Here is a 27033-nt window from a genome sequence, read left to right on the forward strand (position 1 = left end):
GCTGAAGATGAAGCACAGGTCTACCTTCATTTTGATGTAATATACCAGTTATGTTTTGTCAAGGAGTGGTAGCCAACGAGATACTTAAAAAAGACCTTCATAACTCAGTTAAAAATTTTATATATGAGAAGGTATTCAATTACAAAGAGATTTGGAGTGGAACAGGTTCATAGCAGAAATACTGTAGGAATGTCAAAATCATGTTGACTTCAAAGACATGGCAGCTTTAAAAAAGGGGCCATTAATCAATTAATCAAAATTTAAGGAGCACAAATTTTGAAAAATAGTAATTTCTAGCTTTTACACAACTCTTATACAGTATATAATTTCCATTGAAAATTCAACATATTTAATTCTTGCTCTTGTTAGTAAATAAAACACCAAGCAATGAAACCATCACTCTTATAAGCATGAACCTTGGTCATTATCAGAATATCAGTGAAATTTGTAGGAACTTGCTACTGAATTTGCAGTGGTTGTTTCCCCCCCCAAACTGCCAAATACTGACCAATCAATGATCTATCCCATAATTAGTGACGCTGTGATGAGACTGCGGCAACAGTAGGACTACAGAGCATTTTATTTTAAATTCAGACCTTCATACTATGACATATGTCTGATACAATACTTATATACTAAAACACTGTTCATCAGACTCCTATCAAACAGTGCATTCTATATACAACATTGAGGTTCTTTAATTCTTAAATAATGAATAAAAATGAGGAAAGATGGCGTCTCACCTACAGCTGACTGATGCCTAGTATTTAGACATATACAACAGTATAGTGTGTTAAAATAATTTAATTTGATAAATAAAAAAATCTACTCACCAAACGGTGGCAGAAGACACACATAAAAGAAGGCTGTAATTGGGCAAGCTTTAGGAACCAGTAGCTCCTTCTTCAGGCAGAAGGGGAAGGAAGAGGACAGAAGGAAAAGGACTGGGGACATCTAGGAAAAGGGGTAAATTTCGGGAAAGTCACCCGGAACCGCGGATCAGGGGAGACTTACCACGCAGGGTGAGAAGGAAAGACTGACTGTTTCCGTTGTAGTACAGTTTGTTAGCTACTTTTGAACTCCTGCTCTTTTTTAGTGGAAGTACATACCCTCAGGCACACAACTGCATTGACAGCCAAAAGCATGCACCTGCAGCTGCAATGTAAGGGGTTGCACCTACACCAGAAAATGAGTGGTTGCTAGAAAGTTAGTTCAATATTAAATGTGTCACACATCGATCAGGTACATGTGAGTAGTTGCCTTACCTTATTTTTGTCTATTGTTAGCTTAGTAAGTCTGAAATAATCATCGCAAGCATTAAATTAATATTGTCTTTGGTTACAGTCACTGAGCCCTTTAATTGAATATTTATTCAATGGACCAATTTGTTCTGGAAAAGGTGTCGTGTGGATGTTGAAAGCAAACATTACTATCCATCAACATTATTCTGACCGATTGTCAGACCTGCCTGAATGATTGGTTTCGATTTCTTCTTCTTCTCCTCTCTCTTTTTTTTTTTTTTTTTTTTTTTTTTTTTTTTTTCACTCTATAAAACTTAGAAGAGATCTTGCACTTGCGATGTAGTGACAGCTGGTATAGAATGGCCACACTGGTTCTCAGGATAGATTTGTATGGGCTCAGTTATTACAATCAGGCCATTGTGTACCACCTAAGGAACTACAGTAATATGTAACAAATTTTTCCATCACCTGTGTGGTGCCCTTGGAGATGGCGCAAGTGAACCTGAACCCATAAATGCAGCATTTTGTATCCCTTGACTCGAAGCCTGTAAAGACATGAAAGACTATTTATTATAAACTTCTACAAATAGTCAGTTTACATTGAATATAGGTCTCATCCAAAAAAATGAAGTGAAACCAACTCTGAATTGTAATATTTCACTGCATTACCAATGTATACATAGATTAAAATATCCATTTATTTTGTTTCCATTACTGCACAGTTCTAGCTGTGAAGACACTCTCAAACACTTGCATAACAGGGTTGAAAACCAAGAACTCATCAAATCACACACTGGTGTAAAAGTTAGGCTCTTGTTCACTCTATCAGACTTCACAATTAACTCTCCAACAATGGTTGATTTTCCTGTATAAAATCACAGACCAGTTTTATTCGATAATTAGAGTAGTTACAGGGACTGTATTAAAATAATGTAACAAGGAAACCAAAAATTGAATTTATAAATGATTTTTAATTGACATTTAATGTACATAATTGGGGAATGCAAAAATTGTTTTCAGTGTTATAAACAAAGGAGAAATTTATTGATAGTTTTCCTGATTGTGAGTGTGGGATATCCTGAAACAAGATTCCACATACAGTTTGCAAAAAAATAGTTACGAAGTTGCAGGCACAAGAAGGTAGGTGTGTAAATGTGTGGGTGAGAGTTAAGAACGTGTAAAATGCGACTTCCAATGTTCCAGAAAAAGATTCAAGTGGAAAATAGTGACTTCTGATGTACAAATAGCCCAGAAATTATATCTGATATGACAACTGCATACCCTGCAAAATCAAATTAAAAGAGCTGAACACGCACACACTCATTACCTGTAGCTGAAGGGTTAAAGGCATGACACCAAGTGCATCTAGTGATCCCTATTCCAGATCTTTGAACCACAGGAAAATCTAATGCAGCCAACAGAAATCAAATCTCAGACCTCTACATCTATAACCAGCAATGCTAGTGACTAGAACATGTAGGTAGCCACTTCTACAAAACATTAATCCCCCCAACACACACACACACACACACACACAAAGATACTTCAGACCTGCAATCACAGGCAGAGTGTGAATTAAACTGGAAAACTAACAGGAGTAAAATTTTGTATACTGTTTTGTGTGACTTGCAGCATGCATGAGTCAGCTATTGGTGAGAGATTGGCTGATTGCCTGTTATTATTTTTGTTTGTGTACATTTAAAAAATTGAAAACACAACTTATTGATTTCATATGAAGTTATAGCTCCACTTCACCTTGACACGTTCTTTAGATGAAAACTGAAAGCAAGTCCACTCACCATTCTGGAGATTTATTTTGAATCAAACATTGTGGATTCCTGCAGTGCTAACAATATTCAAGAATTTGTATGATAGTTACCTTAATTCCCTATTTAGTTATTTCAATGTTCAGACACTTTTTCAATATATATGAGGTGCTAAGAATCACAAGGACCTAAGGCACATCATCATCTACTGTGAGGTTTTAGCATCAGATGCTTCAGACATCTTTCGATCTTATGGTGAGTCAGGTTCATCCATGCCGCAGGCCCCCACCGTATATATGAACATTCACAAAAAAGCTGTCTCACTGATTTCCCCGGTATTCACTTGAATGTGAGCTCAATGACAGTGTGCTTTAGGCATTTATGGTTCACAGCACCCCATATAAATTCTCATAGTAGTGTAAGATTAGCATTACTAACAGTATGTAACTGCTGAAGTGTTCGGAGAAGGTGCTTCTCTTCACGCCAGCATCGATAGAGGGCTCTAACACAGCCAACTTCACCCACCTGAAATGAAAAAGAAAATGCGATCATAATTGTTCATCATTTTGTTAAGTACTATAGTTCAAGAATATACTTTACAGTTTTATTCTGTGATCTTTGAATGTTTAAAATATGATATTTTGCTTCCAATTATAAATACTTTAAGAAGCTTTTCAGTAGCCGAACAAATTAAACTTACATTGCAAATTAGGCGACAGATCCAGAAGACCAGTTCTGTCATTCCATTCAATGACGTCAGCTGCTGAGGAAGAGTCAACACATCATAATCATTGTCTGTTGCTTAACAACTGCACAGTGCAATGTTAGTTGAAAAATAATTTAGTAGTTACAAATCTCAAGCTAACACAGCTTTCAATTATTTCTATATTTTGTGAATTAGCTTTACTCCTAAGAAAAATAAAACATCATAAATATAATCAATGTATAATTGAAAATACAGAAATCAAACCTGAAAATTAACACTATTTGTTCCAGAGCATGAACATTCACACAAACAAAGATGCCAATATCAGAAATCTAATATTCTAACATTGTAGCAGTTCCTTTGTCAAGAGAAAGCAATAGATACCTACAAACCACAATAGTAAGACATAAAATAAGCTAAACAGAAATAGATGCCATCCTAAACCCAGAATCTGAATAGACAAAAAGTTCAGAAAATAAATTAAAAAAAAAAAGAAAAAAGAAAAAAACAGATTTATCTGTCAGTTGGCAAATGTGAACTAGTGATAGCAACCAGACATTTTTCATAAATTTTTTAATGAGAAAAACAAATTCTTAACTGCGTTGTCTTCCTTCTGTAATCAGTATAAATAAATATTTTCGAAGGCATTTCTAATAGGTCTGTTACAAGTTCCATTTAAAATGAGTTTTTTTAGAATATTGAGACAATAAATAGAATTCAAAATAGCAAATATTTTCTTGGTCCTTAACAGTTTTCTAACCTCCTCTGCCATGGTAGGCCTTTTATGAGACAGATTTCAAATATTTATTAAACACTACAAATCACTATAAATAATACATAATTATATCAAGTAAACTGCAAATTTCAGAAAGCTCAGTAGATAAGAAAACTTCATAAATTACAAAATCTATTATCTGAATTGTAGAACCTACCCAGAAATAGAGACTGAGAAACAAAACAAGTCCAGCCTCAGGAAGCGCCAAAATTACTGCAGTAAAAAGCCATACCAGCAATAATGGAGAACGTTTCTGTAACATACAATGAAGTATATTATTTTAGAAGAGAAAGCCATGCTTCTTATAATTGTTTCTAATTTTTTTTATTTGATGACACAATTACTTTTTTATGAACAATTTAGGAAAAGAAAGATTGCTACTTACCATGAAAAAAGACACATCAAGTTGCAGGCAGGCACAATTAAAAGACAATTGTGCTCGTCCGCAACTTGACATGTCATCTTTATAGTAAATAGCAATCTGTCTTCACCTACATTGTTGATATTTGTACCTGGAGTTTTAATTTCTTATGAAACAATCATAACCAGTTTCAGCCACACAGACCATCTTCAGATGCTAAGAGCAGCATTTAGTGAACAAATGTTCATGTGTCATCGAACACATGACGACGCATGAACATTTGTTCACTAAATGCCACTCTTAGTATCTGAAGATAGTCAATGTGGCTAAAAACAGTTATGATTGTTTCATAAAAATTAAATAAATAAATAAAAGTGTCATCAAATAAATAAAAATTATGAAAAGTCAGTCACTATCGGCTTAAATAAAATGTCATTGAAGCCAAACTTCTTTACATTTACAAGAGACTGCAGTAGTAACTGCCATCATTTTACAAGTACGGTTCATTTGAAGTTCAAAGTGTCACTTTATCCCTATGCAGTGATCATGTTAGTTTCATTTATTAACTGTTTGTATATTTTTCTATCTAACGCCTCACACCAAACAAGTGTAACCCCAGTGTTTGTGTGGTAGTAGAGTAATTATGGTGTACGCGTATGTGGAGTAAGTCTTTGACCAGCAATCGCCAACATAGTGTAACTGAGGCGGGATAAGGGGAACCAGCCCACATTCACCGAGGCAGATGGAAAACCACCTTAAAAACCATCCACAGACTGGCCAGCACACTGGACATTGACACTAATCCGCCAGGCAGATTCGTACCAGGGACTGCCATGCCTTCCCGCCCGGAAAGCAGTGCGTTAGACCGCACAGCTAACCGGGTGGGTGCAAATCAAAGGATTAGTATCAGATTTATTTAACATACTTAATTCCTTTTGCATTATTGAAGATGAGAATTTAACTACAATGAAACAAGTAATTTATAGGAAATGTTACTTTTCATTTCATCATTAAATACATATTTTGTTAATTCAGTCCAGGCATTGTAATGTAGAAGTCAAGGTTTAAAATTAATAATCATGTTAAAGTGGAAATTACAAGAATATTTACTCTCAGATATTATTATTATTATTATTATTATTTTGGAATTATGAATACCTTGCTTAACACCCATCTTGTGGATTAGTAGGGCCGACTTTCAACAGCTGAAAATATATTGCAAGAAAGAAGTCTGGCCTTGGTAGCCAGGAGCTGTGGTCATGTGTGTGTGTGTGTGTGTGTGTGTGTGTGTGTGTGTGTACTTACGAAGAAGGCCTCACATATTTAGCAGGCTTTCTTTGTGCCTGGCCTGGGACTCAACATCTCGACTATATGGTGAGTAATAATCTATCCTTTTCATAATATTGACATTATTCCATCCTGGATTTTTAATAACAAAAATAAGGTAAGATCATAACAATAAAATCAACATACAAGATTCTCAAAACTGGATTCCTGCAGGGAAGTATCTTTGGACCACTTTCGTTTCTTGTTTATAGAGGGTGAGTCAGGAGGAAAGGTACATGCTTTGACAGGTGATACTACTGGTGATTCTGAACAAAAAACTTCTAATAAACATAAGCCCTTTTTTTAGCCATCCCTGGGTAAACCTCTGAAAACAGCTAGGAATGGGAATGGTGTAGGTGATGGTAAATTAAGATACTGTTATGTTGTGGTTTGTTTAATTGTGTACGTTTCCTCACAGAAGATGTTCAAACAGTCCACTGCCAACTTCGATGCATGTTGCTGCTCTTGTAGACAGGTGTTGTCTCGCTGATCGGAGCTCAGTTTTGCATTCCTTTACCTGGGCACAAGCATGTAATATATGAGTGAGAAGTTCCTCTCTCGTGTCCACTCTGCACTTGTAGATGTCGCTCTTCAGCCAACCCCACACACAGTAATCTGATAGGGTAAGATCGGGTGATCTTGGTGGCCAAGCAATGACTCCATGGTGACCGATCCAACAATCGGGATACATTGCGTTGAGATACTGGGTCACTGGCTGTAAAATGTGTAGGAGTTCTGTTATGCTGAAAGTACATACGAGCTCTTGTTGCCAAAGGGATATCCTCCACATATTCTGGTAACACATTTTGAAGAAACTCAAGATACTGTGTCCCAGTAAGACGGTTATCTAAAACAACTGGATTGATGAGTTAGTCATCAATAATACTGCACCACACATTGACTGAGAAATGTCATTGAAAATTTGTTTCCACAGTAGTGTGCACATTTTCATTTGCCCATAAATGAGAGTTGCACATGTTGTTGATTCCATTGTGGGTAATTGACTCATCAGTGAACAGAACACGTGGATCACTCATTGGCAATGATCCATTGACAGAATTCTTGCCGGGTGGCAGCATCTCCTTCATGCAGATGTACACTCTGCTGATGAAAGGGATACAGACCGTGCTCGTGTACTGTGCATATCACTCATGTTTGTAGAATACCAAGTTGGGCAGCAGTTCTTCTAGAGCTATTAATAGAGTTGCGTTCCACTACTTGAAGAATGTTCTCAACTTCATTAAGAGTTTGTTGTATGCGACATTCAGAGACAACATTTACGCTAGGAGCTTACCACACTCACGCAATCCATGAAACACCCTGCTAAACACCCTGATATCTGGCACTCTCTGACTCGGAAATTGTTGTTGGTATTCTCGCACAGCAGCTCTGGAATTCCCATTGGACAAAACATAGACAAACACCATGTCAGCATACTCAGCATGTGTGAAGATCTGTGGCATTTTCACTATACAACACTGTATTCGTTGTTCACTTAATAACACTGTAGTACGATGCACTACAACAAGTACTGTCGGACTGAGACTTGAGGTAAACAACTGCACCATATACAAGTGAACTGTATATTGACACAGTCAGTAAGGATGACACTACACGTTCCTGTTTCTAGTTGTTTTCATTGGTTTACCCAGAAACGGTTAAGAAAAGGGCATATTTTTATTAAGAGTTTTTTGTTCAGAATCACTACTAGTATCACCCCTCAAAGCATGTACCTTTCCTCATGACTCACCCTATATAATAATGATATAACAAGGCCACGTAACTCAAAGCTGGTGAATAACATTGATGATACATCATTTATTAACTGGGGCTGTGCCGAATAGCTAGCATTACAAAACAATAACGAGAACTTTGATCTGATCACAGAATATCTAAACATGAGTAAACTTATTTGAATAAGGACAATATAAATGTAATTTATTTGTCTGAAAAACATACAATGTTTAAACTGTCTGATTTGTTATACAGGAAACATGTGAAGTTGAAAAAGAATCACAAGTATCCTTTTCGTACAAAAACTAAAAAGAAGAAAAGAAAATACATAAGAATGAAAAGTCTGATACTAGTTAATAGGCAGTACTGGTTCAAGAACAAGTAACTAATACAATAAAACATACTGACTTTTTAAAACTGAAACGTTCTAAACTTTTGATAGGTTTATTGCACTACAAAAATCACAATATCATATTTAAATGTACCTATAAATGTGTTACTTTGTTCGAATGTGTTCCATAAATTCTTGTATGTAGGAATGGCACTTCTTTACTAAAATGTTGTACAACCATCTTTTCAGTGAGATCAGCTCTATCTTAAATATATTCCTGTCTTTTAGTTCATCATAAATCTTTAATCCTGTGCACAGCAGTGTCTCGGCTGAAATTTTTAACCTCTGTGTTGAAGGATGAAATGTCATGTGTGATACATTTCTGTCAACTTTCTTCTGAAACATTAGAAGTCTTACGTTGTTGGTTCAATTTTCCCAGAAGAACTAATTCAAAGTAACTCTTTTTGGTCCTTTATGAGTGGAACCAGGTAAAACAAACACACAATGAAAAAACTTGACAATTCAAGTTGTTTACTGTGAAGACTAAATGTGCCTTTCAACTTAAATTTTTGAAAATATAATATAATTGGGTAGATAAAAAATCTACTCACCAAGTGGCGGCAGGAAAAAAATGTATAAAAGTTAAGAAAACCTGCAAGCTTTTGGAGTCAGTGGCTTCTTCTTCTGGCAGAAAGGTTGAAGGGGAAGGAACAGGGATGAAGGAGAACAACTAGTGAGATTTAGGAGATGGGGAGAGTTACAGAAAATTCATCCAGAACTCTAGGTCAGGGGAGATATACTGGAAGATGAGAAGATAGGACTGATTGTTGGAGACTGAACCAGACAAAATTTGAAAACCTGAGAGCTTAAAAGTGGAAGACAGGATAATAAGTAAGATGGAGATTACTAATAAATCATCATGCAAGAGTTAATAAGAGCAGAAAGCCAAGTGCCTTGTATGTCAGAGACATGGACGATTGGGGAAAATAGACAGGTCAGAAAATAATAGATATAGACAACTAAAAAGGAAGTCAAGAAATGAAAAGAAGAAATGCTAGGACTGAAGAAATTAATGGAAACTAAGGTCAAATGGGTGGTGAGAAACAAGGACGTGTAACAATAGTTCCCACTTGGAAGTTCTGAGAAACTAGTGTCAGTGTGAAGAATCCAGGTGGCACATGTGACGAAACAGGCACTGATGACATGACTGTCATGTTGTAAAGCATGCTCTGCAACAGGGTATTGTGTGTTGCCAGTGTACACCCCCTGTCTATGACCATTCATCCTAATTGATAACATGGTGGTAGTCAAATCAGTGTAGAAGGCCAAATAGTGTTTACATAACAGCTAGTACATGACATGTGTCATTTCACAGGTGGTTCACACTTTGATAGCATATGTTTTGCCAGTTACAGGGCTGGTACAGATGGTGGTAGGAGGGTGCATAGGGTAAGTCTATAGTGTGTCCATTCACAGGGGTAGGAGCTATTAGGCTACAGGAATGGGTAGAGAAGGAGCATTTGGCCTGACCAGGATATTGCAGAGTAGGAAGTCATAAATCAGAGTGCTGATGAAGTTGCTCATTTTTTGGAGGGATCAGCAGTACCAGGATTCGATGTGATGGCCCAGGAAATCTGCTTTTGAACTAGGCTGGTGGGGTAATTATGCACAGTGAAGGCTGAAGTGGGAATGGTAGTGTATGACATTTTGTCTGTTGCCATCCTTTCAGTGTCAAATGTTCTGTTCCATACAGCTTTGTCATTCAAGGCAAACATATTTGTTCTTATGCAGACTCTTTACAGCTATACACCAGCATTCTAACCTCTGCCTTTGATGGACATAACTACTCCACCAGCCTAGTTCAAAAGCTGATTTCCTTGGCCATCACATCCAATCCTGGTACTGCTGTTCCTTCCAGAAACAACTTAGGAGCACATCTCTTCACACTCAGTACTCTCCTGGTCTTGAATGTATTGATCAGCTACTTTGACAAGGCTATGACTTCCTAAAATCATGCCCTGAAATAGCATCCATTCTGTTTGACATTTTCCCTAGAATAGCTGTCAGTTAGGATGAATGGGCATACACAGTGGGTGTATACTGGCCACATACATTATCCTGTTGCAGAGGATGCTCTACAACATGACAGTCATGGCATCAGTGCCTGTTTCACCACATGTGCCACCTGGATTCTTCCCCTTGACATCAGTTTCTTAGAATTTTTCAGGTGGGAACCATCATACAACGTGTCCTCAGTTCTCACCATTCACCTGGTCTTAATTCACATTACTTTATTCAGTCTTAGAATTTCTTTTCAGTAACTATTCTTTTCTTCACTCAGTTCTGTATCTTTTACTTTCTGACCTGTCTATTTTTCCCTGCCCCCATGTATAGTGCACTTATCTTTCTGCCCTTATTAACTCTTGCACAATGTTTTGTTAGTATTCCCTGTCTTACTTACTATTCCCATCTCCCACTATTAAGCTTGCAGGTTTTCAAATCTCGGGTGCTGTCCTCAACAATCAGTCCTTCCTTCTCATCCAACCCGGTACGTCTCCCCATTACCTAAACTTGGCCAGTCATTTTCCTTCATCCCTTTTCCTTTCCCTTCAATTCTTCAGCCAGAAGGAAAAGCCACTGGCTATGATAGCTTGCACATTTCCTTAACTTCTATATGGATTTAAATTTCTGTCCAGACTTAAGTCTAAAATCTGCATATGGCTTATTTCTGTCATTTCTTGGTCACTGTGAGGTTTTTTAATTCCAACTATTTCTGGTGTTTTAGCTCTAAAAGTCTTTGGTGATTAAGGTCTTATTAAAAATTATAATCAATCTGAAATGGACTTTAACACTGAATCATTGTTTACAGCTGTGACCTGTGATATAAATTTTTTACAACATGATTGATGAACATCTTACATGAAAGAACATATCAGCTACATCTGTAAAAATATTAGCTGTAACATTTACTTATTGAAACATCTCACAGATATAATAACTCCACTTGTCCTTAAACAAATATACCATACTGTGTATTAATACACCCGCATTTACAATATGGTATTGAAACTTTGGCTGGTGCATCCACAGTCTACTTGGGTAGAATATTCAGGCTTCAGAAGAGAGCAGTTAATATAAGCAAATGCCAGTCCTGTATGGACTACTTCTTCAGGTACAAGTAATCGATTGTGTACTCTTTGTAGGTCCTTAAGACAATTATGTTTGTAAAAGAGATTGAAGAAATATGCTTAATGAATGGATAAATTCATAATTACAATAAATGATTATCATAGGATACCGAGTTATAAAAGAGCTACAGATCACAGCGAACATGCTGCTGGAAGGTTGGCAAATAAAGGCAAGTTGAAGCAGTTCTTAATTAAAAAATGTTTATACGCACTCAAAGATTAATTTCAAATATTGCAGTTTGTTAGTGGTGGTTAATATTTATATAATAGTATCTAATGTACAGATTTGTTATCACTGTCGTAAATATTCAGAGAATGATAATGTCCTGGACTGTAAAGTAATTATGGACAAACAAAGATTATTATTATTATTATTTTTATTATTATTATTGCTGTTGTTGTTGTTGCTGTTATATTATTAGGTCAACTACGAAGTAATGAAACTTGTAGATCATGTTTGGGACATGTGTTGCCAATCAGAATACTTCTCTATTAATGATGAGCTTCACAAGAAGAATAACAACTGTGTTTCCAAGCAGGTTACTATAGCTATTATTAAAAGCATAATTATGTGATTTTTTTATTTTTTGCTGTTTATGGTATCAACATTCAATATTGACATTACTTATATTATACAAAACTGCCACACTGACTGTGTACACCTAGAGCATGTTCTGAGTCAAGATATAAATTCTTTGTATGTAGCTATGACTTCAAGCTTTATTTATGGGTTTATTATGGAAAGAATAGAGTGCTTCTCACTATGTAGTGAAGATGTTGAGTCACAGGCTGGTACAACAAAAAACACTGCTAAACAAGTAAGCTTTTGGCCAAAAGGCATTCTTGAGGTATTCTTGTCCTTCTGGAGTAGACAATACACACACACACACACACACACACACACACACACACACACACACACACATGACCACCATCTCTGGCCCTGAGGCCAGACAGAGACGATGGTCACGGTCGAAAGCTTACTTGTTTAGCAGTATTTTTGTTGTGCCTGTCTGTAAGTTTCATTAAAGAATTTCCTCTAGGCAATAACGCTTCGGTTGACTAGTAGAGTTATTGTACATCTGGAGGATGGGCACTCTGTATGTGTTGTTGGCCTGCAGGATGAGTGACGTCTGCACAAAGAAGGTGCCATTATAAAGGATCTGACACTACCTATCATCAAACAAGTCACTCAGTTTTGTAGATATTGGCAAATTCAAAATTATGCATCAACGCTTTTACAGAAGGAGAGGGTGCATTTTGTTTCCTGTGGGAAAAGAGGGCATTATGGAACAAGAATGAAAGTTGATAATAAATAAATAAACTGGCACGTGAATAATCTGAGTTGGTCAGTCGGATATTAGAATATGCCCAGCGCAAATCTTGCAGAATATTAGGGAAGAGCTGTACTCCCACTGTGGGACAAACTGCTGCTAGGCCTGATGTAAGGCACTTAAGCTTGTTGTGGCGGTCACTCAAAACTGATGATGAGCATTTAGGAAAGACTATCAGTGAGAGTCGTTTCTGGTAAGTGCATCACACAGTTAAACTAAACTGCCATCACCACCATAGCAGTCACCCAGGAGGTACTATCACATCGCATCGCATGGGTAATATAATACACTGAAGCACTCCAGTAAAAACCCACCTACCAATGTTTGTTTGTCTCTAAGTAATAACTAAATACCAGAAAATGACTTTGACATAATTATAATGCATTATTTTATTAATAAATGAAAAGCACTAGTTTGCTTTTGTTCTACGGTATAACTTTTATTGTGTTAATCAGTTTTCAGCTTACAAGGCTATCTTCAGACATTTACTGACAATGCAGTAAATGTCTGAAGATGGCCTTGTAAGCTGAAAACCAGTTAACACAATGAAAGTATCTAATACTGTAGAACAAAAGCAAACTAGCACTTTTCATTTATTATAATGTTGTTCTATCAAGAAGCGACAGAAGATTCAATTAACTTGATCATTATTTTATTGTTTTCTTTTTTAATCTTAGTGTGTGATGGAAAGATGTCGATTGTTTCAGAATAGGGTTTGTAAATGGTAAGTGCAACCAATTTAGTTATGATCCAGAATAAGACAAATTTTGAGAAAATAAAAGTGGCTGAAACATACTCTAATTACATTCTTTGTAATATTGACAGCAAATATCACACTCAAATGAAATTTTATCAAATGTAATTAATATAATTTAGCTACCTAAAATGAACATAACAAATCTATAATCATTAATGAACTTTCACAGTGGGCTTAAAAAAGCACTTCCTACACATCAACATACAATTTTTGAGTCTGCAGTGTTTATACTCTTTTTTTTGGATAATTGTATTTATTGAACTGACAAGAGGAATTTTTTCCTTTGGCATAGCCGTAAAAATAGAAGTTTTGTTGATTAAATTACAAGTGAGAATATGTTGAAACAGTGACAAATTGTAATTTTCCTCAGTAAACTGGGCTTTATATTAACAGTACTTATGACAGAAAAGGCACATCTACTTACTAGCCATCAAACAGAAACAACTGAAGCAGGTATGTCAAATGTACATGTATAAAAATAAGGTGGAAAACTATCTACAAAGGCTATGTAGATGACAGTCATTTTTTTCCATTTATCAGAGATAGAAGCCATTGACTGCACTTCTGACTTATATGCTTCGCCAAAGCCAGTTGAAAGATGCATATGCCTTAATATAAAAAAATACAACTTAATTATATATTTATGCATAATATGTCCAGCTACATTTCTTACTCTACCAAAAGGTCTCCTTGTTAGTATGTTTAGGGATCTTCAAGCATGCATTAACACTATAGAAAAATTAGAAATATTAAATTTTTAGAATGTTTAAATGTAATTGTCCAATCGGTTCTTATGGTCATTGGTTGCTTCTCATTCAGCATACTTGTACTACAAAATATAACTCTGGAATCATCCAGGCAGATCAACTTACTAAATACAGCAAAGAAAAACATGTTACAAGCTGTAGTGGCATAATATTGGTTTTCAGTGTTCTTCCTAAAATGGGACAAATGCACATTGAAACTGAGTGTCCAGAAATGGAAGTACACATAAAAGAATTTACTTATGTGTAAAAGACTCATTCATCCCTCAAGTTCTGCAGACTCCATCAAGAATAAGAATCACCAGGGATGTGTAATGAGTCACAATATATATTAACAAAAGACAGTAAAATCTGAGAAACTTAATTTGTATACCATATTAACAATTAACTACCGCTAAAGTGCTTAGCATGACATCTGTAACAAAAAAGTTTAGTGTGACTGGTTGTTACTATAAGGAAGTTCTTAATATGTAATATTAATTATGCAGTTACAAAAACCACTTGAATTATTAAAAAAATCATTTTGAATCCTATTGAGACAATCACAAACAATTACAGGGATTAATAGTTGGGATTAAGAGGAAGTGTCAATGGCTGGAGGAATTACACAACTTTTCTATCATAACAGTACAAAAAAATGCAAGTCTTGTACTGTAGCAGACTTACTGCTGTCAGACCATGGAGCAGTACAGCAGCTAGGATGAAAGACAGGAGGTAAGCTGCACACAGAAGATATGCTGGTGCAGGTAGGCGAACTGAAACAGATAACACACCAGAAAATTTAGCCCGAGTCATTTCACTGTGAGAGAGAACGTTGTAGCTTAACTGCTTGGGGCAGATTTAGACTGGTAACCAGATTCATTGTGTCAAGTGCAACTATCCACAGATGCCTACAATTTCATAAAATCTTATGAGAGACCTTTATCAGTGTTAACTGTCATGATTAACTAAACTGAAAGAACAGTTCTGCACTACCCCAATATTATGGTGATCAAGTTTATGACAATGAAAACTGATTCTCTGAGAACATGGAGAGTTTATATAAATGAAATTTCTTTTCAGATGAAAAGAATACATTGAGATTCATGACTGGCAAATGCAGGAGAGCTCACCCAAAAATTCTGCCCATTTGTAATTCAATGACCCAACTGGACAGACTGTGATATAGTAGCATTTTGATGTTTAATGGAGACATGATATAAACATAATGCTCTGTTTGTGAAAACAGAAGAAATATCATTCAAGATTAGTAAGGAAAAGCTTGCAAATAGATTCATGTCGAAGTGAGTGACAGACTGACCATCTCTTAACCAACAGATTGGTCAGTTTTACCAGTCAGACATTTAAACATGTAACTGTTTAGTGGAAACAGAAGAATAATAGAATTCACAGTCTGTATTACTTTTTTATTTGTGCCTCATTTCGTGATCATTAAAGGCCTTGCGTGAAAACAGAATACAAAATCTTAGAATTCCTAGCTCTGTTTAACTGCTGAGATGAAAAACACTAATGTCTGCTAATGTTATCTAGTACAGAAACGATCCAAAATTTAACATCGAAATCAGCATGTTTTTCAGAAACTCTTTGTACTTTGTACAGTCATGGCAGATTTATATGGATTGGTTGAAGATAGTTGATGTTGACTAAGTAGGATATGCAATACACAATATACCATATAACAGTTTAGGCTCAATAATCTTTGCCTAAGAAAGCACCAACCCAGCACACAAAAGCCATTCCAATTAGATGCTGCACCACGAAAAAGTACAGGTATGGATTTGAGGAATTCTTGTAAATTTCATGCAGCTATGGCTGGAAGGTAGTTACTAAGGGGCCAATTTGCACATCGGATGGCAGGCGTGGGCAATGTTGATATTTCACAAGTGATTCTGCGAGGCAGGTTTACAAAACGGCTCACAGGCGGGAAGGCACAGTCCAGTGTGCACTATATACAAGTGTGAAGTAATCACGGCAGCACAGAGCATTGATGTTCTGCGAACAACCCATACATTCCAGTCACAGCAGCACCTAGTGATCCGTGTGTAAGGTCTGAAGCGAACTGAGGAAAGCTGATGTAATTACTAAGGAGCAATCCACTTGTCCCCTCCAGAGGAACTACATCAGAGGCATAGGGAAAAGGCGTATAAACAAGAGAGCCTGGAGGCTCAAATGAGGCATTCGTGTCACCATTCTGTCCGCATCTAGACCCGGAGAGAATGACGATTGTTTAAATTGCAGCCAAGCACGACGACCTTCTGGTGATAGATATCAGTGGCCAACTTTCCCACTGAAGCTACCTCCAACCTCTGCAGCACAGATGCATCATAGCTGTGGTGGGGTACGCCACACCTTGGAGCTGCACCAGTTCAAGGAGCGAGAGGACTGCTGGCCTCTGCTCATCCAGCAAACTGCAAGCTGCCATCCGCATGGGTGGAGCTGAGTTACAGACTCACAGCCTCCCGGGTGTGGAGCTGTCTATGGTCACTGACCGAGCTGCCTTGTGTGGATGCTCAGAGCTGCTAAGGCTCAGTACAATGACAGTGGCCAGCTGTTTCCCATCAGTGCTTTACATGGGGTCCACGAGTCACACTTGAGAGGGCAGTCAGCCATGTTCACGGCTATCGTGTACATTAATGCATGAGGCAGCCACTTGGCCTAAGTGTGAATAGGAAAGCACTAAGTACACAAGGCTGGGCGACTGGGTGCCGATGCTGCAGATTCTGACATTATCGTCGGCACTGACCCATGCACTTACACTGTGTTGCAATATCACTGAGTTCAGCAGGAGGCCCATTGTGTACCTTCGATGTAATAAAATCAATGACACACTTGCCTGTGTTTCTCTGAAAGCTTCAACGTGAGTTATCCCTCTCCCCCAAATCATACCTCTTGGTCGTTCTGACATATTATGAACTATGAGCTCAGAGGTTATAACACAGGAAAGGAGTAAGGTATGGCAGTTCTTGCTTCAGCGTGAGTTATCCCTCTCCCCCAAATCATACCTCTCGGTCGTTCTGACATATTATGAACCCGGAGCTCAGAGGTTATAACACAGGAAAGGATTAAGGTAGGACTATGGCAGTTCTTGCATAAGGAGCAGTATAGTGAGATTTAAACATTCATTTAACATATTGAAGAACTAAAAAAATCCCGATGCAACAAAAGCAGGTCACCTGTAACGAGAAATTATTAAACAAGTCACTACAAATATCTAAGCAGCTAAAATTATGAGTCTTTTTGTGGATTCTGGAATATAGTGGCACGTCTAATACCAAAAAGTAGATAGTTCAGATAAACTAGTATTAACCTCAGTTGATATACCGAATTACAGATTTCCTTATCAAAACTCTGAGTTACCTAATAATAAAGCAGCCATGATGATATTCAAACAAAATAATAAAGGAAAAGCATTTGGAATGGCTGCAGTCAAAACTAAAATAATCTCTGTAGTTCACCTCTGGAATAAAAGCAGGCAGTACATTTACAGTGGTCTACACATGTGACTAAATCTTGGTAAATTCCCAACCCAACTGTTTCACATACAATTAGATATGAATATATAAGGCAGGATACTGATGAGGTAGGATGCAGCAGTTATGCTGAAATGGTTTAATAGAAAAATTTTAATTTAATATTGAAATCACAAACACTAAATTTATAAACCATTTCCCAGTGCAACTTTCATTCCAGATGACAGCTGTGGGAGAGCTTGCTACAAAACATGGTCGGCACCCAAATAACAGGATTAAAGAAACATGAGTGCCAAAATAATAAACGGTACTCTATCAACATCAGAACAGCACCCCATTTCCCCTGTCAGCAATGGCAGGTGTAGAGGGTCCAACCACACCTGTGCAAACAACAAAAGAACCAATAGAAACACTACCACAAGCTTCAGATACAGCAACAGTATTTTCCCATTGTGAAGAGCAGCCATCAAACCCACAAAAACTCTTCCTCTGCAATCATCAGCAGCAGTTTCAGAAATTTCATTGGCTGTTGGCCCATCATCAATAGCCCAAGACCTTTTTCATCAGTATCGGTGGCTCCACAATCTTCAGCAGGGCAAGACCTTTCACCACCTGGTGTGTCTCCAGCATCATTAATAGTATCACAGGAAAGCAGAAGAAGCACAAGAACCAGGAAATGCACAACCATTGAGCATGTTTGATATCCGGCCTCACTTCCAGGTCTAACCTAACTCAAATAGCTGCAAGCACACTGCATATAAGCTCAAACTGCAATTTACAACAGTACAGTGCCATCAGAATGAAGAGTTTAGAAAATGACAAAAATTGTGTATTTCACTAGAGTATAATGGGTCCAAGAAATAAGCTGAACCAGCTGTCTGTCTACATTAATAACAGCAAAGCAATAAACAATGCCCATATATTATATTTTACTAAACATCATATGAAGGAAAGGACTGAAATGATGCAACTATATCAATATAAATTAGCAGCTTATTACAATAGGTGAACAATGAAGGAAAGTTGAGTGGAAATGTTTGTTAAAAATAATGTAGTAAGTAAGTCTATAGATGAAAAAAAGATCGGCACTTGGAGGGTTGCTGCGGTGAATGTAGTGTTAATAAGGACAGAAACTGTAGAAATGAATTAAAATTTGTGCCAAGGCCAGGACTTGAACCCAGGTTTCCTGCTTGCTAATAGTTGTGCTATACACTACACCACCCTAGCACTGTGGCTAACACACTTGCATGGATTACCACAGTCCAATACCCTCCCTAACACAAACTTCAATTCACACTTCAGCCCATCTGATTTTCCCCTTCTTAAAGCATCTTATAGCACACCTGCTACTAAACAGGAGACCCAGGTTCAAGTCCCAGCCTTGGCACAGATTTTAATTCATTTCTCAGCTTCTATCTTTATCAAAGATAAAGTTGATTCTCAATATGTCTCCAGGTCTCCAGGAAAATGTAATTCCATTGGTCTTAACACTCTGCCTATTTGTGTAATTACTGTCAACAAGGTTCTCCAGGAAAGTTACATATATTCCTCAAGCAAGCAGATTCACTTTTAACTCACTTGTCCAAAACCAAAGAAATAATCATGCTTGATGATTTTAATGTAAATGTTCTTACCTGTAATAATGACAGGACAGAATTCAATTTGTTACCCTGTTTAAATCTGTATTTCCAATGCAAATTACAAAAAATACCCACTTGAGTGACTGCGGGAGACAATGGCTCACTGAGGAAATTAAAACATCAGTAAAACAAAGAGAATTCTTTCTGCTTCACTAAGAAATTCTAATATATCTCAGGATAGGGAGCATTACAAATTATATTGTACTAGCAACCTAAAGATTGTGATTAAAAATCCAAGAGCATGTTCATTAAATCTGAAATCAACAGTTCACATAATAAAATAAAAACTACTTGTAAGATGGTAAAAAGGGAGTCAGAAAAAATTTCAGAGGGTACTGTCGCAAAGGCAGCATGGAAGATGAAGGTGAAATAGTTGCCAATATATTCAACAACCATTTTTTGACTATAGCTGATCATATTGCTTATAAAGGGCCTATGCCTGAAGCCACGAGTCCTCTACAAAAATCAGTGCACAACAAAATTATCCAGATGCATGTAATGAATATCACAATAGATGACATAGAGAAAGTGATAAGCCAAATTGAAAACAAGAATGCCTCTGGTGTGTACAACATATCTATCAAAGTACTGAAGCACAGCTGTAAATTTATTTTCAAAGTTCTTCGTCACACATTTAGTGACTCTCTCTCATCATGGTACAGTCCCTAATAGACTCAAATACGTAACGGTCAAACAATTGTTCAAAAAAAGGTGATAAATCTGAGGTTTCCAATCAATGACCAGTTTCACTGCTAACTAACATTTCTAAAATATTATAGAAGCGTATGTACAAAAGGATTATAGATCACCTTCATAAACACAATATCTTTAATAAAAATTGGTTTGGATTCCAAAGGGGACTGCAAATGCACAGTCAATTTTCTCATTTGTCAACCAACTCCTTGAATCCACAAATAATAAAATGTCACCAGTTGAAGTCTTTTGTGGTCTGTCTAAAGTATTTGATTGTGTAAATCACAAAATATTACTTAGGAAGGCTGAGTGCTATGGCTTAAATGGTAAAGCAGGAATGTGGTTCGATCACATCTAAATGGCAGAAAGCAGAAGGTAGTGTTCAATATTTATGCAATGGCACCTGCCTGCTCCGACTGGGGCAAAGTAAAATGTGGAGTGCCACAGGTCTTGGTGCTTGGTCCCTCACTATTCCTAATCCTTATCAATGGCCTGCCATGGTGTATGGGCCAAAAATAACACAGATGACGCAACCATTATGACTGGCAAGGTAGCCACCTGCAATCTAGAAAATACAGAATATTCAAAGAAGATGTACTTTGGTGCATTTCAAATGGTCTGTTCCTCAGTCTTAACAGACTCAGTTTATTCTGTTTCACACAGCACACACAAAAAAGGAAAATGTTGAAATAAAATGTAGTGATAAGAAATATGGAGAGTTGAGTCTCCCAAGTACCTGGGATTATATGCTAATAATAACCTAAACTGGTCAGTTCACATCCTCAACCTATGTAAAAGACTGAATTCTGTAGCATTTGCCATTTGCTCAACTGCATCTGTTGGTGTCTTGGAAACAATCAAATCTTCTGACCTTGGGCATTCCCATTCACTTACTACATGTGGCATCATATTCTCGGGAAACCAGCCATGAATAAATAAAATATTTATTGCACAGAAGAGGGCCTTCAGAATTATTAGTAGAGTTACCACAGATGTTCTTGCAGAAATTTACTCAAAACTTGGGGATCCTCACCATTCATGAAACATATTTTTTTCACTTATGTGTTATGTCAACAAGAATCATACAATGAACAAAATAAACAGTGTTAGGAGTCTGCATGGGGCTAGGATAAATTATTTTATACTTTTTAGTCTGATTTAAAAATGTGGTATATTTAAAATGAATTGTGAATTTTCAATAGGTATTTATTTATTTACCCATTCGGCATTTACAAATGCAATCATCACATATTATCTTAACTAGAATATTTTCAGAGTTCTATACTGAATTACAATATCCTTTACATATGTTTTCATAATGCTATACAATATTACAAATATTCTTGAGCCATTCTACAGCTCAGTCAAATAATCCATATATGTCCTTCAGTTCATCCTCATAGGCATACACTCCACACACAAGTAAATTGTCCTTTGATTGAATTTCACTCACATTCAGGACTGTTCTATAGTGCCCATCTGTTGTTTACATCTACCAACACTTGTGCTGTCATGGTTCAAAGTTCACAATTCCATCAGGAAGTTGAATCGTCTCATTGGGGTCATCCACCAAATTTCATTTCTCATGTCCATGTCCATAATGCTTTTCATGCTGTCTCTGAGTCAAAGCCTTGCCAATTTTCCGTAAACGTGACCTTGATTTAAGTCTGTTTGTAGATGCCAAGCATTTAGGGCATTCTGGATTATCTAGGATTTTTCTGCACAGTCTTGTGGCTAACCATGATAGTTGCCTAATTTCGGGGGGCTCTGTGTTTGCTAGGGTGGGGAGCCAGGCACGTGAGATGCACTCAAGTGTTCCAGAGATTATTTGCATTGTCTCCTTCAATTGTATGTCCAGTTTAGTTACATGGGCAATTCTCATCCAGACCGGTGAACAGGGTTCAGCAGACAAGGGGTACTGCTTAAGTCCTGATTTTGCTCCCAAATATTTACATTCGCCCGCGAGCCTGATGCGTTGGCCATTCATAGAAAACTGTAGCTTTTTATTTGTATCTCTCTTGTTAAGGTGCATTATTGTGATGGGTGTTTTGCTCGGGTCTGGATGTAAATGTCACTTCGAGTAGTAGGCATTCAATGTTTCCAGGTCTTCATTCAGCACTTTTACTTTGATATGCAATGACCAAGTCGTCTGCATACAAAAATTTACACGATTTAGTGTCTAGCATGTCAGCAATACATAGAGTCAAAAGAATGGGTGCTAGACCGTTTTTCAGCACTACGCAGTTGCTGTTCGTATCATGTTTTGATTTTCTTGTCTGTTAATATGTTTTTTAGTATTGTGTAAGTCTGTTTGTAGTTGATAATTTTAGCCCCTCAGTCCATTCTGTGTTGAAAGCTGATGTAATATCAATAAGAACCAGACCAGTTTTCATCTTTTTTTAGAAGCCTTTCTCAATACAGGTTGTGAGGGACAACACCTGATCGCAACAATTTCTATCTGCTCGAAAATCTGCTTCTCACGTAGGAAGGTTGGCTTCGATGTACAGAGTTAGTCTAGTCAATAGTATTCTCTCGTACAGTTTATAAGAGGTACATAGCAGGAATATTGGTCTGCAGTTCTTTGGATTATCTCCAATCTTTCCGGGTTTTGGCATAGCAATTACTTTACTTTTGCTCCTTTCCAGACCTTCGGGAGTGTATTGGTTCTGATGCATTCCTTGCAGAGCTCAGCCAACCACCTTCTTCTTAAAATTCCCAGTTCCTTCTAGAATTCTGGTATGATTTCATCAGGTCCAGCTGCTTTTCCTGTCATTAGCTCCAAGGCCTGGGTAATCTTATGCGTTTCCACTTATTTCACAATGTCCGTGTCGGTTGGATAATTAAGTAATATATTGTTCAGGTTTCTTGAAACGTCTTTCTTATCAGCTTTCTTTAGTTGGACTCTGGAGGTCTGTTTGAGGACAGTCACAATCTCACATGGACAAGAACCAAGAGAAGACCTGCGAGGTGCAGTTGTGCTGCCTAAGTTCTGCAGCAGGGCCCTGCCCTTCCTGCTGGAATGAGTAAAATCTAGACTTTCCATTGCCTCCTTCCATCTGCTCCTGCATTCCTCATTCATAGTGTTGACCAGTTTTTCCTTAGTCTTGTTCTCCACTCTCTTCTTAAATTGCTACATTAGTGTTTCAAACTCTTTCATCCAGCAGGGGTTTTATTCCTTCTTACCCTTCAAGGAGTAGCATTTAGGGCTGTTTTGTGTACCAGATTTATAAATCTATTTTATTGTTCTGAGATCTCAACACAATCCAATTTATTGTTTTCTTGGTGTAGGTTTGATATTTATTCCAGTCAGCTTTCCTCAAGTTCCATCATGAGATTGGTTGGCGTTTTATAACTGGGACTGATAGTCTGACCTTTACAATTACAACTGGGTGTCGGCTCCATGGGAACATCTCGAGCACTCTTCCTGTAGCTTGCATGGTAGTGTATGTCTCGCCGTCTGTGGCGAAGGTTAGGTCAGGTGTCAATATTGCGCTCCATGCCTTTGATTTGAAGGTCATTGTGTCCTTGGAGTCAAACAGGAGATATAGGTCTATCAGTCACCTAATCCAATGCCTTCAGCTGCAGATCAGAGATAATCCCATTTGGCATACTGACAGTTCAGATCATCAGCATAAGCTGCTGGATGGTTAGCCTTGGGTTAAATATCTATGAGCCACTTCTGTGCTGGACGTTTATAAACATTATAGAGTGTCAGCTCTTCCTGTTTTACACTTACAACACATTCAGCGGGCATTACTTTTGTGTTTAAATTCCCTAGAAGTTCACCATATAGCAATGATGAGTTGCAGATAGGCACAACAAAAAGACTGTCAGAAAGTGAACTTTCGGCCACTAAGGCCTTTGTTGAAAATGGACAACATATCCACACACACTCATGCAAACAGAACCCACGTACATATGACTGTAGTCTCTGGCAGCTGAGTAGTGTCGCCTCAGCTCCCAGAGACTGTGATTGTGAGCGTGTGAGCTGTGTTTGTGCAAGTGTGTGTATGTTGTCTATTTTCTACAAAGGCCCTATTGGCTGAAAGCTCACTTTCCGACAGTCTTTTTGTTGTGCCTATCCACGACTCAGCATCTCTGCTGTGTGGAGAGTAGCAACTATCCTTTTCATAATATTGTTACACTCCATCCTGAATTTTCCATTGTTTGACTTTCCCTACAAGGTCGTTCTTTACTAGGGTAGCCATTCTGTGCTTGTCATGACTGATGTAATCCACATTAGGGAATACTGACACTTTGGGTCAACTGATAGTTTTGTGGGGACTCTAATTAATAATATCACTGATGGACAATGTATGCTCTCTCTTCTGGAGCCATAGTTAGTATGCTCTGTACTTTTGTACCGAATGTGATCTGAACATGTAACCTTCTGATGTGGTGCTTTTCACAGTGCTGGTGATACAATAGTGAAATATTACCAACAGTGCTGTATTCTACACACCATTTTATTTCCACTTAGAACAATATGTAGCGTCCATTCGGTATGAAAGCACAGATCATACTAACTATGGCTCCGGAAGAGAACGTCTACATCATCCGTCACTGATATTATTGTTCAGGGTTCCTATAGTTTCATCAGTCAGATTTGCCTCTTGTAGGAGTATGATACTTACTCTTTCTCAGGTTAAAATTTTTTCAAGGAATTCTCCCTTTGTCCTCATACAGCCCAGCCTCCTATGTTAAAATCACATACATTCAGTCTTTTCATGTTAAAACTGCTTATTTGCTCAGTTTGCCTTTATATGGACTGGGAGGTGACATCCATACAATATTTATTGTCAACGGATGGATAAATAAAATAAATAAATAAATAATAGTGTGTCTTTTTCTGCACTTGTGTACTTTTCACCACTGTGCTGCACTACAGTGTTCCCCAGGGTACACCATCTGGGAGGTTGTCTGTCGTTCATAATTACTATGAAAATACTTGTAGGATTTAAAGCGAAAAATATGGGACACATGTGGCAGAGAACAGTAAAGAAGACTGTTATTCATGCATCATCTATGTACTGTATCCTTCCCCCTACTTTTAGCTTGAAATTTTACAAGTATTTTCATAGCTATTACAAATTAACAACCACAGATTTTCATGATGAGTCCTCTTTAATTGCTGAGAAGGAATTAGCAGTTTTGAAAGTTACAAATAGATTTTATCTAATATTAATAGTGTCTATTAGCAATATTTTGAATTTTGCTTCCTGGTAGTCATTCTGTTGCCTTGAAATTCTAGTTTCCTTGAGCAAAATTTTCTTCTTGATACAATTAACTTGCTTTTTAAACAGTCTCACTTCCAAACAAAGTGGAAATTCCTTCTATTTTCAATGAACTAAATCCACTGCTGTGCCATTTCACTCTGTAATGTTCTGTAGACCTCATCAAGAAGGATAATAATTACAGATGTGCAAAAAGTTGAGAAGTAAATTTGTACTTCAGCTACTGATCTCGTTTTGTTGATTCCAGAGAGTGCATAAAAGGCCTCATTCATATGCTATGTTTTGTAGTTAATAAGATCAGAGGTTATCATACCTTCAGCATCCAGAATCCACCACAGCTCAATGGTGAAGGCCACAATGTATGCCACCTATGAAACAAAACAAAAAATAATGTATTACAAAAGAAGTCTTATTACTGCAGCTATTTGCTGCCCCCATGTCAGCAACTCTCCAAATTAGATGCACAGCTTTGGGGACTCTACTAAAACCAATAAATAACACTAACTAGTTTTTGTAAACTCAACACTAGTTCATGGATGACATTTTCGGATGCTGGTTGCTAATTAGTATGGGACAATGCATTGCAAAAGGAAAAATAGTTCGTGAATGGCTTTCAGGTCTAAAATTACCTCATAGATGGCGTCTAAGAGTAGATGCTGACGGTTCTGTAAGTGAATGGAGGGGAGAGAAGATTAGACTAATTACAGCACGCAAAGAGGCATTTAAGGAGTCATTCTTCCCGCCTCCACATGCAAATGGAACCAGAAGAAATCCTAACCCAATGCTAAGTACCCTCTGCCATGCACGTCACGTCAAGGTATGTATGTTGAAGTAGTACAAGAGGGACAGGATTCAAATCCGCGTGTGGTCATCCAGATTTAGTTTTTTTTTTCATATATCAAAGCAAGCGAATTTTTCGCCGCTTACTTCAAGGTCACTTTCTTTTCTAAAAAAGATGCTTTTCTAGTTAATGTCATTTCTTCGTACGCTTGTGTTATTTCCCTCTAATGCGAGTTGACCATCGCATTTATGTTAACAGGAAGCGAGGCACCGACAAGCTTAATGACCGCCTTTCATTTCAAGGCAAAGTGTCAAACACTGTTAACACAAAGAAGCTGGTCGAGTTAAACGGCAGTATGAACCGTAGTCGAGTTTTTTAGTAACCGAGAGAAATCGACATCCCGTGAGTTTCGTAACTAGTAAACAAGGTCGATTTGTTTCGCGCGTTGCTACGTAGCAAAAGCGACGTATCAGTTTGAGACGTATCCCAACAGTTGTGCTCCAGATATGTTTTCCTTTCAGTATTTACTATAGGCTTTGCAGTCTAGCATGAAAATAGGCAAGCATTCTTAATTATAACCTGTGTCTAAAGTTAAATTACCTCCTATAAACTGTAGGAGGTAACGTAAGCTTCCACAATGAATTTTCATTCTACAGCGAAGTGTGCGCAGGGTATGCAGGAGAACTTCTGTGAAATTTGGAAGGTAGGAGATGAGGTACTAGCAGAAAGGTAGCAAGTTCGAGTCCGGTCCGGCACACAGTTTTATTCTGTCAAGAAGTTTCAAAATAGCAGTTTCACTTGCGAATGATACAAATTTATTGTTACAAATCTCAGACAGTAACAGGATAATATAGTAAATCATGTTCCGGATGGGAGTGACTCATCGTTCATAATCTTTAACTAGAAAAATATAAAAAAGTCTGTTGTTCCAG

At 37.4% G+C, this 27033-nt stretch overlaps 1 protein-coding gene across 2 annotated transcripts in view; it reads right to left on the minus strand.

Annotated features, from left to right (window-relative positions):
* Positions 1-27033, minus strand: part of LOC124544781 — a 143468-nt gene that overhangs the window by 1873 nt on the left and 114562 nt on the right. The window contains exons 2-7 of one of the 2 annotated variants that reach the window (XM_047123463.1): positions 25634-25688; positions 14950-15038; positions 4646-4741; positions 3708-3767; positions 3446-3532; positions 1710-1786 (exon numbers count right to left, since the gene is read on the minus strand). In XM_047123463.1, the coding sequence (XP_046979419.1) occupies positions 1710-1786; positions 3446-3532; positions 3708-3767; positions 4646-4741; positions 14950-15038; positions 25634-25688 (464 nt within the window). Of the gene's footprint in view, positions 1-1709; positions 1787-3445; positions 3533-3707; positions 3771-4645; positions 4742-14949; positions 15039-25633; positions 25689-27033 lie in introns of both variants that reach the window. The other variant, XM_047123462.1, reaches the window with a different exon arrangement.

The sequence above is a fragment of the Schistocerca americana genome, chromosome 8, assembly GCF_021461395.2.
Source record: "Schistocerca americana isolate TAMUIC-IGC-003095 chromosome 8, iqSchAmer2.1, whole genome shotgun sequence".
NCBI classification, from domain to species: Eukaryota; Metazoa; Arthropoda; class Insecta; order Orthoptera; family Acrididae; genus Schistocerca; species Schistocerca americana.